General features: G+C 41.7%; 1 protein-coding gene across 10 annotated transcripts in view; it reads left to right on the top strand.

Annotated features, from left to right (window-relative positions):
- samd11 (sterile alpha motif domain containing 11) overlaps positions 1 to 14,315 on the top strand; it is a 194,513-nt gene that overhangs the window by 75,333 nt on the left and 104,865 nt on the right. For 8 of the 10 annotated variants that reach the window (XM_067970314.1, XM_067970315.1, XM_067970317.1 and 5 more), the window contains exon 4: positions 3,289 to 3,378. The exons of the other annotated variants lie outside the window; for them this stretch is intronic. In XM_067970314.1, coding sequence (XP_067826415.1) covers positions 3,289 to 3,378 — 90 coding nt within the window. The remainder of the gene's footprint in view (positions 1 to 3,288; positions 3,379 to 14,315) is intronic. 10 annotated transcript variants of the gene reach the window in all.

The raw sequence follows: 14,315 nt of genomic DNA, 5'->3' as shown, positions 1-14,315 counted from the left end.
TACTCCAGAATTTGAGGACAGAATCTAGGCTGATATTTCCGTGCAGCCCTGAGGGAGTCCTGCATTGTTGAGGGTACTGCCCTTCGGATGAGGGGTTAAACCGAGGCTCTGTAAAAGATCCCATGGCGCTAGTTGAATGGGAAAATTTTACCCCTCAACCACAGCAGATTAACTGGTCATTTATCTCATTGCTGTTTGTGGGATCATGCTGAGTGCAATTTGGCAGCTGCATTTGCCTACATAACCAGTGATTCCACTTCAAAAGCAATTTGTTTGCTGTGAAGCACTTTGGGATTGCCTGAGATCATGAAGCCCCAAGAATTAACGTTTGGTTTCCTGTTTCACTGCGCACTAAACATCGGACACTTCTGCAGTCGAGAGGCCCCATTATACACTCACTGGGCCCCTTTGGCACTCTCTTGACTCCTGAACTGGCCCTGTCAACATTGCAGAGTGACACGTCTCATTGATAATGGTGCTTATGCACACTGACAAATCCAGACAGCAAGTACTCTGTTGCTATGTGAAACTTGTGAGCTAGAGAAGCCCGGTCTTTACTAGTGGGTGCCACCACATTTCACTGACGCCAACACACCAGCATTTTAGTTTCCACTGAGACAGGAGCCTGGTTTCGGGTCGCCTCACTGTTTATGCTTGGAAGATTCCCCATCTGAAACTCTGGGGGCAGCAGGGGAGTTTCCATCCTAGTTTCATGCCGATATCTTTACAGTGGGAGGGTTCACGCTGACATTTAAACTGCAGTGGACCCCACACTCCTTTCTTTGTGTTATTCAGTCAGCAGGATAAAGAAGGTTAAAGAGGCCTTTACAAAATGAGCACACAGAGATTTATTGGGAAAGCAGTAAAGATAAGTGTTTAATATACTTTGTTTTTGGTATGAATTGAACTGGAACAAAGCTATATGGCTTGAAGCTTAATTCAGTGTCATTAACTATATAGGTAACTGTAACTTTTTGACATTTTACTCAGTTGCATGGTAATTTAGTCCTTATATCTGTGTGTGTGTGTGTATACACGAGAGTACATGTGCACGTGTGTGTGTGCAAGAGAGAGTGCTGTTTGTGCACGAGAGAGAGTGTGCACACGTTTGTGTGACTGAAAGTATGGGTGTTTGAGAGCTTGTGGGGGTTTTTTTTAGTTCAAAAGGCTTTTCAGCAGAGCCAGCTACTACGAGCACTGATTACAAGTAAGAGTTATGTGAAACCATTCATACCCAAGAGTTAAAAGTGAAAAATAGCTTTTGTTTTCAGCCATGTTAAAATGCAGGAAAATTGCACCCTTTTTGCTTAAAATATTTTTAAGAGCATATCTGAGCTCAGACAAATCACATGTTGACTTTGGGATACAGCACAGTACTTAACCAGTTGTTAACCCCAGCTGCCTTCAATGTGTAAAAAAAAACATTTTTTTTCCCATCTGCTCATAAGCTTTGTTTTAATTCTGTAATTTTTGACGCAGTTTGTTTTTTTGATTGTGGCTTTCGAAAGAAAACAGTACTTGGCTTAAGTTAGCTGCAAAATATTGCTGATTAACCTCTGATCTCTGCTCCATTATCTATCTTGTTATAGGGAGGCAGCCTTGAGGAATGGTAAGGGAGGGGGAGTCATTAGTGGGTTGGGGATGGGGAGTTCCTCAGTATGTAATGATTTTGTAACATAAGAACGTAAGAAATAGGAGCAGGAGTAGGCCATATGGCCTCTCGAGCTTGCTCCGCCATTCAATAAGATCATGGCTGATCTTTGGCCTCAACTCCACTTTCCCGCCCGATCCCCATATCCCTTGATTCCCCTAGAGTCCAAAAATCTATCTATCTCAGCCTTGAACATATTCAACGACTCAGCATCCACAGCCCTCTGGGGTAGAGAATTCCAAAGATTCACAACCCTCTGTGTGAAGAAATTCCTCCTCATCTCAGTCCTAAATGTCCTACCTTGTAATCCTGAGTCTGTGACCCCTCGTTCTGGACCCCCCTTATCCTGAGACTATATACCCTCTAGTTCTAGACTCGCCAGCCAGGGGAAACAACCTCTCAGCATCTAACCATGTTCTTTTATAAATATGTTTACAATTTTTGTATACTTATAGAAAAAATAAATCTCAGCCGCACTTTGTAGTGTTCGAAATAACAAGACAGATAGGACTGGAGTTCATACCGGCAGCTGTCCGTTCTTAACTCTGCCATTGTGAAGAGGAGCCACTCGCTCACAAGGAGGGAGGAAAAGAGGGTGGGCCGGCCACAGATCTTAGTGTTGAGTTTCAGAGTGCCATCACCCCCTGGGATTGGCTCACCCTTCTGCCCTTGTGTCCAGGCATGACGCAGGGCAAAGAGAGGAGAAAGAAGGGAAATCCCCTTACAAAGAAGGGTTCTCAGCCTTTCTCAGGGTAAAGAGGGCAGCTGCTTGTGATGTGCTATAAATCCATGGCATGACAAATAATGGAAGTGGGATAATGTACTCGGTATGGTACAGTATGCAAAATAAAATGCTTCTTTGAATGACAGCAGGATGGTATTTTATCATTGGGGTTTTACAAGATAAATACATTGATCCTGCCCCGCGTTGCTAGCAAAGAGCTGTTTAATATACGCTCAATGAATAATTTGAAGACTTTCAGAAAGTTTATGAAGTGCAGAATAAAGGTAAATGTTGGCTTTGATGATAATAGTGTTGCCATTGTGATAATCAGTGTCGTTCTGCATCACAGTGTAATGCAATTGACCTGTGTAACAGTCTTTAGAAGACATGGGGAGCACTTAACAGCAAGGCCTATTCTATATGGCTTCCATATTATTGAGAATAAACACAACCTGGATCAGAATATGTTGCAAGGAGTCAGGGGTTCAGATGATGTCCTGTCATGGATAGTATAAAACCTTTATTTTTGCTGTTTCATCTGAGCTCCGCCTTTACGTTAAAGTTTTGTAAGACACTAGTAGGCTGTTATTTTTTTTAATGCTCATCAAGGTGTGGGATGTTGGTGCTGGGGGATGGAACAGTTTTTCCATTTCTGACCCAGTGTGCATCAAGTGCACCCAGTCAGGTATAGCATAGTTGGCTGTAGAGTAAAGCTCCCTCTACTCTATGTAACCAACAATGACCCTCAGCTCTAACCTTATTTGACATTTTCCATTTGCACCGGGTAGCCATCCTGTGGCCTCTTTGAGTGTTATTGCCAACTTAATGTTCATTAGTGCCTAGTTTGGGGTAATTGTATTGTGTAGCTCATGTGCACTAGGAATTGCATTGAGAATGATCAAACTCGTTTCAGATTGGACGCTTATGGCCAGCAGACAGAGGAGATTTTCATCCCATCAGTCTGTACTGCATTTGAATTGAACCCAGATCCCAGAGGTGAAAGGTCAGTGACTAAACCCCCTTAAATCATCCATTTTTTTTCAAATGTGTCATTGCTTGTTTCTACCACTAACACCATTGCCGGTGCCATCCTTAGACTTTCTGCCCTCACACGGGGAAGGGAGGGAGTTTATCTTAGCTTGGCTTCTGGAATACACAATCTGTACACTGTCCATAAATGAGGAATTACTTAATGTATTTTGAATTATATCTATTATATTTAAAAAGGTGCAACATCCCCAAGGTTACGTGACACAGCAACCCACAGCGAAAATATATATTTTTTAAAAAGCTTTAAAACCAATCAAGACAGATGAAAGTATTTTTTTTTTTTAAAAAGGTTCTGATAAATGTACAGGGCACGTTTTCAAAACAAAAAAGAGTCAAGCTTCTTGACCGCTAAAATAAATGATAAGGTCATTTATTAAATAGGTCTTAGTAACCTCCAGAATGCACATCTCTGAAGAATGAAGCAGAATAAAAGATATGGGGGAGGAAAAATGTCTGTATACTATATTGCTTGGGTATAAAATGGCTCCTCCTCCCCCCGCCCCCCCCCCCCCCAATTAGACAAAAACCATAACCCTCCCCCGCCACACACATGCACATAAAGATTCCCATTTACCTACAACAATCCCCTACACTGACAAATAAAGCAGAAACTTTATCCTGTGAGATCCCATGAGCAATGCCATGGGAGATCCACTAGTATAAAATAAAATTTGCTGAGGATGCCAGTGATCAATATAAGGGTGGAAAACAGCATTGAAATGTATCTGAATCAGTTAAAAATGTTGGGCTAATGAATGCAGATGAATTTTAATGTAAATAGATAAATATTAGTTAAAAAATATCAGAATAGGATGAGGTAGATGTTTACACGTTGGACAGTTTTCTGTTAGCAGAGTTCAAGAAGGAAGAAAGATCTGGGTGTGATTATTAATCATTCACTGAAAGTTTCAAGCCAATGCAAAGCTGCTATCAACAAAACCAATCAAGCAACAAAGATAAGTACCGATGAGGGAGGTCATTCGGCCCATCTATTCATCCTTCCTTACAGTCCCCTTTCCCCAGTCACAGCATCTAACTGCCTCTTGACTGGCTTGAGTTTGTGCCTCACCTACCTTATCTAGACATTAATTAATTTGTGTGAAGAAGTGGTTCCTGACATCAGTCTTGTCTTTTACCGGTTGGTACCTATGTCCCCTTGTCCTGCAGTCTTGGTGTAACTGAAAATAGTGCTCTGTATTAAGCTTTAAGAAGTATATAAGATACCAAGTGGAATAGAAAAAATTAGTCCTGAGCACTATTTCAAGTTATTCTTAAGACTGCAGGACAAATGAACATATTGCAAATCGCTGGTGAGGCCACGTTTGAAATACTGGGAAGAGTTCATCAGTGCACTGTGCCTAGCGATCGTAACTGTGTTCAGAAAAGGATGAATTTACGATTTCACCAAATGAAGCACACGGAGGAAATCGTGTCGAACATCTAGGATCCCGCCTTGAAAAAGGCAAAGGCCTGGATTTTCCAATCAGCGTTAATCGCTGGCGTTAAAATAATGTTGATTGGAAAGTCCAAGTTAACGGGTTGGGAGAGGATTGAAGAGCGGCAGGGATGACTTTGGGACTTGGGACTCTTTAGGAAGGATCTTCAGAACTATACTTGTTTGTATTGGAGAAAAGAGGATTGAAGGGCGTCATGAACCAGGTCTTCGTAGTGCGGCAAGTTAGAAACGATGTGGATATAAGCAAGCTATTTGACTTAGACGGGGGTGAGCGCAAAACGAGAGGACACAGGTTGAAAATGAACAAGCCCCAAATGAGAGGTGAGAAGAAACTTTTCCCCCACAGAATAGTGAAAATGTGAAACAGACTCCCAACAAAAGCAGCTGAGATGGAATTGTTTAACATCTTCAAAAAGAAGCTGATTAAAAATTGGGTTGGAACATAGGAGCAGGAGAAGGCCATTCAAGCCTGTTCCGCCATTCCATTAGATCATGGTTGATCTGTATCTTAACTGTATCTACTCGCCTTGGATCCGTATCCCTTGTTAATCTAAGAATGGAGTGCGGGGTTGGTGGTTGTAGGTCAAGATAGTGAAATACTCCACTGACACAATTGTCCTCTGCTGCTAGGGCTTGTGGGAGGGGTGACGCAGGTCAGGGTTGAATAACGGAGATATGATGTTAGCTGAATATTCTGGTGCTTTACTTGATTATCATTATCAGGGAATATTTATGAAGAACTTTCAGTTGATTAAATTGATGGGATAAAGTCCAAAAATTGGATAGGCTATAGATATGTCTGTGGAAGAAGTGGTCTTGGTGGACTAATTGGCCTTTTCTCACTCCCATTATTTCTTATGTTCTTCAGCCGGTGAAGTACTCAGAAATAGCCTCTTGCTTCAATGATTTTCATTAGGCTAAGCGGGGGGAGGGGAGATTCCACTCTTCCGCCCGGCCCTCCATATTCGCCCCAGTCCCGGCCCGTTTTCCTGGATCAGGGCTCATTAAGTAGGCTTCCGGCAGGATTCCTGCCATCTTGTGGGAGCCCACCAGTGCAAGGGCGGAGAATCCCTGCAGTGCTGCAACGGAAGATCCAGCGAGGGACTTTGAAGGCGCAGATGCAGCCCCCCCCCCCCCCCCACCAAGGTGGCCCGAGGGAGCAGCAGTAAGGTTAGTGGGAAGATGGAAAATCTGCAGGGACCTATCCCGCCCTCTTGCCCCAGCCCCGTCCTCCTGCCAACATTTGCATTTGACAGGTGGAGAAGGAGCTGTCAGCGGCAGTCCTGGTGGGGTGGGGGGGGATATTCCAGTCAAGGTGACATGGCTTCGTCGCCCCATTTTTCTGCCGTTTCTGCTGCCAATTTCAGGCGGGATTGCGGAGGAAAATCCCCCCCATTATGTCTCACAACATATGCAGGCACAAAAATTTTTACCATCGTTGGATCATATCTAATCACCTAATCCTCTGGTGGACAGATCTGGCCTGTTATTATTGACGTCATTATATTTTGCGTTGACGGGGATGAAGGTATTGACAGTTAAGGATGTGATTATGAAAGATTTTCTCCGTGCTTCCACCCTGTGCATGGTGATAAGCAAGTCTTATCAGTCTAAGCTTGTCAACCCCTTGATCCAGACCTCAATTGAGCTTCAGCTGACTCAGGTACTGGAGTGTTAACTTGTGGTGACGCAAGTCTTGACCTTGCTTTACCCTCAGGAAGCCCCAGTTTGCAGGTCGCCAGTGGCCAATGTAGAGTCCCAGTGCAGTTGTTGTTTGCCACCTGACGAGAACTCCGGTGAAAGTTGGTCTTTCATAATTTACCCTGAAAAGACCTGCCAGATGTTGCTTAAGAGGCTTTAGCACACTGTTGAGTAAAATCTGAGATTTTGATTGGCAGGCCAGCAGTCATTACTTCCTGCTAAAGACACTGGGATTGACAAACAAATTCCAGCCTCTTGGAGACAGCAGATCATTGGGAAGTCCAAACAGCTGCCCATCATTTTTCTTCTGATGATGTAGTTTGCACGCCACACATTGGTTTTACAGGGCAATGGTGCATTTTAATCTTGCATATTTTTCAACAGATTCAGAAAATAAAATCTTGTCAAGCATTATACAACAAAAGCGAAAGCTTCTGTAAATAGTGAAAGAAGAGAGTAATGAAAACAAAAAATTACAATGAAATCTTTGCGTTTATATACAATAGTAACTCAGCACTTCATCCAGAGTTCTCAAAGTGCTTTTTGCAGTGCGGTAACTGTTGTGATATAGGCGAATGCACCAGCCATTTTGTGGTACTTTCATCCTACACACAACATAGAGTCATCGAATTTTACAACACAGAGGAGGCCATTTGGCCCATCGTGTCTGTGCTGGCTCTTTTGTCGAAAATTAATCCTGCTGCTCTCATTCTCTTCACCATAACCCTGGACCTTCCTCCAGTTTGAATAATTATACAGTTTTCCCTTAAAAGATGCAATAGTCTTTGCCTCAACCACTCCCTGCGGCCAAGCATTCCATGCTTTAACAACCCTCTGCATAAAGAAATTTATCCTGACCTGTCTTTTCACTCTGTTAGTGACAATTTTTAATTGATGACCCTTTGTCACCGACTCCCCAACCAGTCTGTCTTTTTTTCACGCTGTCAAAACTCTTCATAATTAAAAAAAAAACCTCTAATTTAATCTATTCTTAGCTTTCTCTGTTCAAATGTAAATAGACCCAACATTTCAAGTCTTACCTCAGAACTGCAATTGTCTATCCCTGGCATCATTCTGGTGAATCGACACTTTATGGTTTAAACGTCCTTTCTATAATGACTGCACACAAAACTGTACACAATACTCTACTGTGACTGGCCTAACCGACATTTTGTACAAGTTTATTATCCTTTTATTCATGAGATGAATGGCCACTTATGGGTTAATATTGGCTGAAGGAGGAATGTCAACTGAGGTAACTATCTGTACTGTAATTTAGTGTCTTCTTGAAAGGACAACAGCTCCAACAGAGCAGTACTCCCTTAGTACAGCACTGGAGTATCAGCCTAGTCTACACATTCAAGTCCTTGTGTGGGGCTTGAACCTGCAACTTTCTGCTCCAGAGGCCAGATTACTAGCAATGGACCAGAGCTGATGCATTTATATAGTGCCTTTTGTGTCCTTAGGTGTCCCAAAGTGCATCACATCCAGTGAATTACTTTTGAAGTGTAGTCAGTTGTTATGTTAGGCAAATATGGCAGCCAAATTGTGCTCAGCAAGGTCCCACAATGAGCCATTAGATAATGACCACATAATTATGTTTTGGTGTTAGCTGAGGGATAAATGTTGGCTAGGACAATGGGAGAAACTCCCTCGCTCTTCAAATAGTACCATGGGATCTTTTACATCCACCTGAGCAGGCAGACCGGGTCTTGATTTAACATCACATCTGAGAGATGGCACCTCTGACTGTGGAGCCCTCCCTCAATACTGCACTGGAGTGTCAGCCCAGATTATGTGCTCAAGTCCTGGAGTCGGGGCATGAACCCACAACTTTCTGACTTGGAGGCGAAAGTGCTATCAACCGAGCCAAGGCTGACACCTAACGAAAGAATATATATTTATATATAAAATGCAATTCTTTGCATTTAAAGAGAGAATCCATTGTGAAATCAAACTTGAAACGTTTAACTGACGATCTGAGAAAAGTAGAGAAGTGTTTCTATACACCAAGTGGAGTACCATCTTCTAATGGCTGTAGTGAGTGACGCAGATAGTTTTATTCTGTTTCATGCTTAAGTACTGGCCAAGAGGAGGATAATTCTGCACTAGAGAACCTCAAATGAAGTAATTAGCACTCTGCAAGAGCTCTCTGTTCTCTATTCTAGCATAAAAGCTGCTGGATCATTCGCTAAGCAGTATTAAATAGAGAATAATGGCTACCTGGGAGTGATTACAAGGCAGTAATCTCACTGAGCCGTTCAAATGATGTCATAAACCACAAGAGTGAATGTTGAGCAGTTTATAACCATCATCTACGAACCCCAGAGATTATTGCCTTGAAATCATCTCAATGAATATATATTTTTATGATTTATACCTGAAAGTTCATATTTTTATAGTTATTATTCAATTTTGGGGCCTGTTTTGCTGTTGTCAAGGTAGATGCCGGTGGCCAGCATGCTGACCGTCACTGACACACAGTGATACCGTCGCTGGAAGGTTAATAATTGCGATACAATCGCAGAAAACTTATTGAGTGCTAACACTTGATTACTGGGAAATAACACTGTTAGTATTTATTAATATCGGTACTTATACTGCCAGTATAGCTTCTCAATCAAAAGTCTAACAACGCCCTTGATCTGCTGTACAAAATATCTTCTTATTTTAACATACAGTCAGTGTTAATGTTAACATTTTAAAAATATGCCCCATTTTAACATTTTCTGTTACTGTATTTTTTTCACGAATTTAATTTGATCCTCTTTTTAATGAGCAGAATATTAGGAAGCTTATTTCATGTTTTAAGTATTAATTTTCAATTATTAAAACTGTTCTTTGTTTGTATGGCAAATGCTATTTGTCAAGAAATATTTCTCAAGTATGTTATGTATTTCCAGCACCTGCACATTACTGTCCCTGCTGGCGCTTTTCTGAATATTTAGCCTTCAACATAATAGCGATCTCAGAAATCATAATGCCTGCGAGATTTAGCAGTTAAAGTGTTGAAATTAGGCTATTTAATACATTTTATTGCAAATTCTGTTTTAAATTTTAAGTGTTGCAAAGCGGACCATTCAGCTGCTTGTACTGTACAGTAAATTACTTTAACTCTGTGACTATCAGCGCCAGACTCTGCATTCCCAATCCTTATAGGCTTATGTAGCTGCATTTTATCATATGATTCATATGCACTAGAGGGCGGATCATGTTATGAGAGATTAGAATACTGACAAGAGGATGAAGCAGTGCACCCAGTCAATGATAAATTAAACCTCGATTTGCTTCCCTTATCCAATGGAAAGGTGAACTGCATTACATTGAAAAGAGATTCTGCAGGTTTTTTTCTTCCTTGCAGGTTAATAGAGAGCCTATTCTGTGATCATTTTGAGTCTGCCAATCTTCTGCAAAAAGAAGGCATTCCAGTTTATCAGCAACAAATAGTTTCTGATTTTGCAGGATTTTGAGCAGTCAGAGCTGGACTAGTGTTGCTTTAGACCGACCTTGTGCATTATTTGGCAAAGCAGGCATCAAAGGCAAGTATGATTAATGAAATCTAACTGGTCAGTGCAGTGACTGAGCAGGATGCAGCTGTTTATATTATGGATGGTGGCTCTGTGGTGTCCATAAAGATAGCAGACAGTTTCATTATAGAGTTGGAGAAATGTTTATGCTTTTTTTCTCAAATCGATAAGAAAGCAGTAAATTTTCACTTTATTAAATGTACTGTTGCTTGCTATCATTCCTGTTGTACAGAGTTGATTCATATACCTGTGTGGCTTTGGTGGGCATCTCTATTCACATATCTACTGCTCAGGTCTTACACCCACCTGCTATAAACGCAGCACTTTTAATAACCCTGTGGCGTAAGATAATTGCAGATTTTTAATCACTGTGCTTAACGTTTTATTGTACTTCCAATAGTGCAAGGGTGAAGTGACTGTAATGATGGTAAACAGGTGTTGGCTGTCCTCGTGTTTTAAAAATTGCTGGACAAAGTTTTTAAAGAAATATTTTACTGAAAGAATCAGGTATATTTCTTTTGCCCAAATCATGCACATTCCGAAGAATTGATCAAAGAATCTAAATTTCAATGATTGCAAAAAAAAAGTAGTCGCTTTGAATAGCAAAAAAAGTGTTGAGAATGGAGTGGTTGTGTGTGAATGGTCTAATTAACACATACAACCATTTGGATTAGACAGTTTCAGCCCTGATTGCCTTTTATAGTTTGTAGAATATGAATACTTCCCACTTTGGCACTACATAAAATGCCACTGTAACACTTGAAGAGGTTAATGTTAGGTGCAGTGGTTTGATTATGAAGCTGCAGCTTAGATTCTGCAAATGAGATTTTACTATCTTGTTAATGGCTGTACTCTTGTAGCTTTCTTTTGCTTGATAAAAGAGGATCCTTTAGATAATTAATGAGAACCTGAGGTGCAGCATGAAAAGACTAAAGCATTACCTTGAAATGGTGGCACCCGTCGTCTTGCTGATTAACAGTAATGATGGGGCCAGTTAGCTACTTTGCTTATGAGAGGCTTTCTTAACTCCTTGAGTGCCAGTCCGAAGCACACCAACATATGGTCTACCGTCAGCAACCAATGCTTAACGGTGTGAATGGGACTGACACTGCAGGTCATCTGCGGTGCTGAAATTATGGAGGAAATCCAGCATCAAAATACTTCATTACAACTGAACCCTGCAGGGAAAAGTAATTTATATGAAGTTTAATTTTAGATTCTTCGTTTAAACGATAAATGATTGAATGGATGTTTTCTGTGATTCCATATTTTGAATTCATTTGATCTACTTTATAACTTTTGAATTGTAGTTTTTATGAAATACGTTTTGTAAAGATATAAGGTGGCCATGTATGCATGTGCATGGAGCTGCTAACAGAGGTTTATTTTTGCAAAGCTGATACAGTGAAGGATTCAGAGTCTGTTGTAATTTATTGGTGGGTGTTGAAGTGCTTTTTAATGTAATTTACTGTGCAGCAAGTAGTAAGTTTCATATTGGAAGCTAGATTCTCTTTTGATTGACCTTTTCAAGTTATGCGTCTTAATCTAACCCATACTAATCTGGTATTTGAAATTATTAGGCTATTTCAAGGGATAAATGTAATCTGATTGTTTTAAAAATGCCACTGTGCTCATTAAATGCGCATTGACAGTTTGGAGCCATGGTATTGATAAGGACCATGCATAGGTACCGAGGACAAGAGTAAACTGTATGTTTGAAACAAAATCCCTGATAGTTTCTGAGTCAGGTAATGACTTTTCCCCCTGTGAAAACCTAGGCAGACTGACGCTAGAGGGCCGTGGTATGTTTACAGTCGACTCCTGATAATCCAAAATCGTTCTTTTGCTCCAAAAAAAATGGAATTATCTCATTATTTGAAGTAAGCAACATAAATAACGCAACAAAGTTGAGAATTTAGTACTGAAGAAAAATTTGAATTACAATTTGAATTGAGGAGGCTCAGTTACCAACCATTTAACGTTAGCATACTAGATGACCAAATAAAACAGCTTTAAAATAATGTACAGATTTTTCCAATCAGTTACTGAAACTTGCCTTAATAGTGAGAAAGCACGGAATCCAGGATTCCATTCCTTACTCCACTTAAGAGTAATTCTGAGTAGGAAGGTAATTAATTATAGGATCAATTAGCAACAGTATAAATCTGAAAGAACAAGAACTTATATTTTTCCTAAAGCATGAAGAGATAATTGTACATAGATGAAGGGGGTAATTCTGTGCTCTTGCACCCCCAGTGAGGACACATGCTTGAATGGAGCTTGGATCAGAGATAGAGTTAACAACAGTGTAGCCCTGATTCTTTGGCCCACACACACTTTGTTCTGGGAGCAACCCTTTATTAACTACATTTAAATTTCTATAGTAACTTTGTTTTGGTGACTCCTCTTCAAAAATCATTCATTGGTTGTGAGGTACTTTGGGATGTCCTGAATATGTGATCTATAAATATATTCTTTTTACTGTAAACGATTAAATATTTGACAGGTTTTGGAAGAACTGTTAATTGCCCTTTTATTTGAGGGGATGAAATACTTCGGTTCAAAGATTTATAATTCCCCCAATGTCCTTCACTCATTTTAAATTTGTTCACAAACTGTGATGAGGGGAGTGACCAGGAGAGGGGGGTGAGGTGGGGGGAAGTTATCAGGATGGGTGATCCCTGTGCCAGAATGGGTAAGCCCGAGGCACACCTGATATTGGGCCTCGAGCCTCATTTACATGAAGCTGGAGGCACCTGTTCAGCATCCCCAGTCAGCTCGCCAGTGAAGGGGATTTCAATTTCAGGCCACTGCGTTGCATGTGCAAAGGGCCTATCGCCTGTTTCAGGCATGGGCCTTGGATGCCTCTTTTTTTACCTTCGCCAGTGTAGCGGCCACCGTTACGGGCGGCGTAATTGTGCTGTGCCCCCGAAGACGAGAGCCCGCGACCTGGCCGAAATTGGGCCTCGGGCTCCTTTGCATGAAACCTGCGAGCTGGATGCCAATCAGGAATGCTGATGTAATTCGCCGGTCGGGGCCTTGGGGATTTCGGATGGCTCCAATACTGAGCAGCCGGTCCGAGGGGTGGGGGATGGAATGTGGGAGGGGTGGGGGTGTGGAATGCGGGAGGGGTGGGGGTGGACAAGCCCGGGCCAGCAGCGGCTTGCATTGCTTCCAGCTCTTCCTGGATCTGCAGAAATGAAATAATTAAAACGTTTCCTTACCCTTTTTGTTGGCGGCCTCCAGCGGCTCCTTTTCAAGGAGCCGCTGAAGACCGGAACAACCGGGTGGAGCGTGGTTCAAACTCCGCCCAGTTGATGACCCAACTAAAACCCCAATTTTCTTATTCAAGGCGCCTAACGTCTGTTTCCGATGGGTGCCCTGCGCACTTGGACGTCGCCAACTGGCAGCCAGCGCACTTCTGGGAAAGATCAGGCGCGAGAGATCGTGATCCGAAGTTCGTTCTCCCAACACTCATTTTCTGCCCCAAAAATGGACTCATCAGTGTCCAACTTCTCTCTCATCAAATCTTAGGAGTTTTAGTACAGAAAGAGGCCATTTGGCCCATCGTCCTCCCTTGCGGGACTGTCTCCTCTAATCATTTTTACCTGCTCTTGCCCTCGATCCCTTACTGGTTTGCATGAGATCATTGAAATAAACTGTAAACTATTTTGTATAATAGTGCCAACGGCAAGATTATACAAAAGCATTTAGAGTGTCAGACGATTCTGTTTCTCACTGTGGATATTGTAGCTGAGATCTCTTGGTGCATCCTATGACCCTGGTGTCTCGTTATTGATTAGCATGATTAGGAACGATTAATAACTCCTTTTGAATTAATCTCTTAAACTTCTTAAAAGCACTAACTGTGCATTAATACATGTAACCTGCCAGCTCAGAAGGGATAAGAAGCAAAATTGCTTGATGTGTGAATCTGTTGAGTTTCTCTTCAATCCCTTTTCCTACTTTAAGATCATTTATGGAATTAATGGGTGTTTACGTGCAGACATCCCATTCGGGAGAGGGATTTGTAAGTTGCTGGAAGGAGCAGACTGCGGTGTCCAGGAAGGCAGATGAGGTGTTTGAGCGAAGCCGCGTTGTCTGGCGTTCTACATGTGCTGAAAATCCGCAGACAGACGATGCTTAAACGTACCTATGTCTGGGGACTTTCCGTCACAAACTTATCTGATTAGCAGAGATGAACGG

Source organism: Heptranchias perlo, chromosome 32 (genome assembly GCF_035084215.1).
Source record: "Heptranchias perlo isolate sHepPer1 chromosome 32, sHepPer1.hap1, whole genome shotgun sequence".
In the NCBI taxonomy this organism is placed as follows: Eukaryota; Metazoa; Chordata; class Chondrichthyes; order Hexanchiformes; family Hexanchidae; genus Heptranchias; species Heptranchias perlo.
The sequence above is the reverse complement of the archived record's forward strand: the minus strand, read 5'-3'. Positions and strand labels throughout refer to the sequence as shown.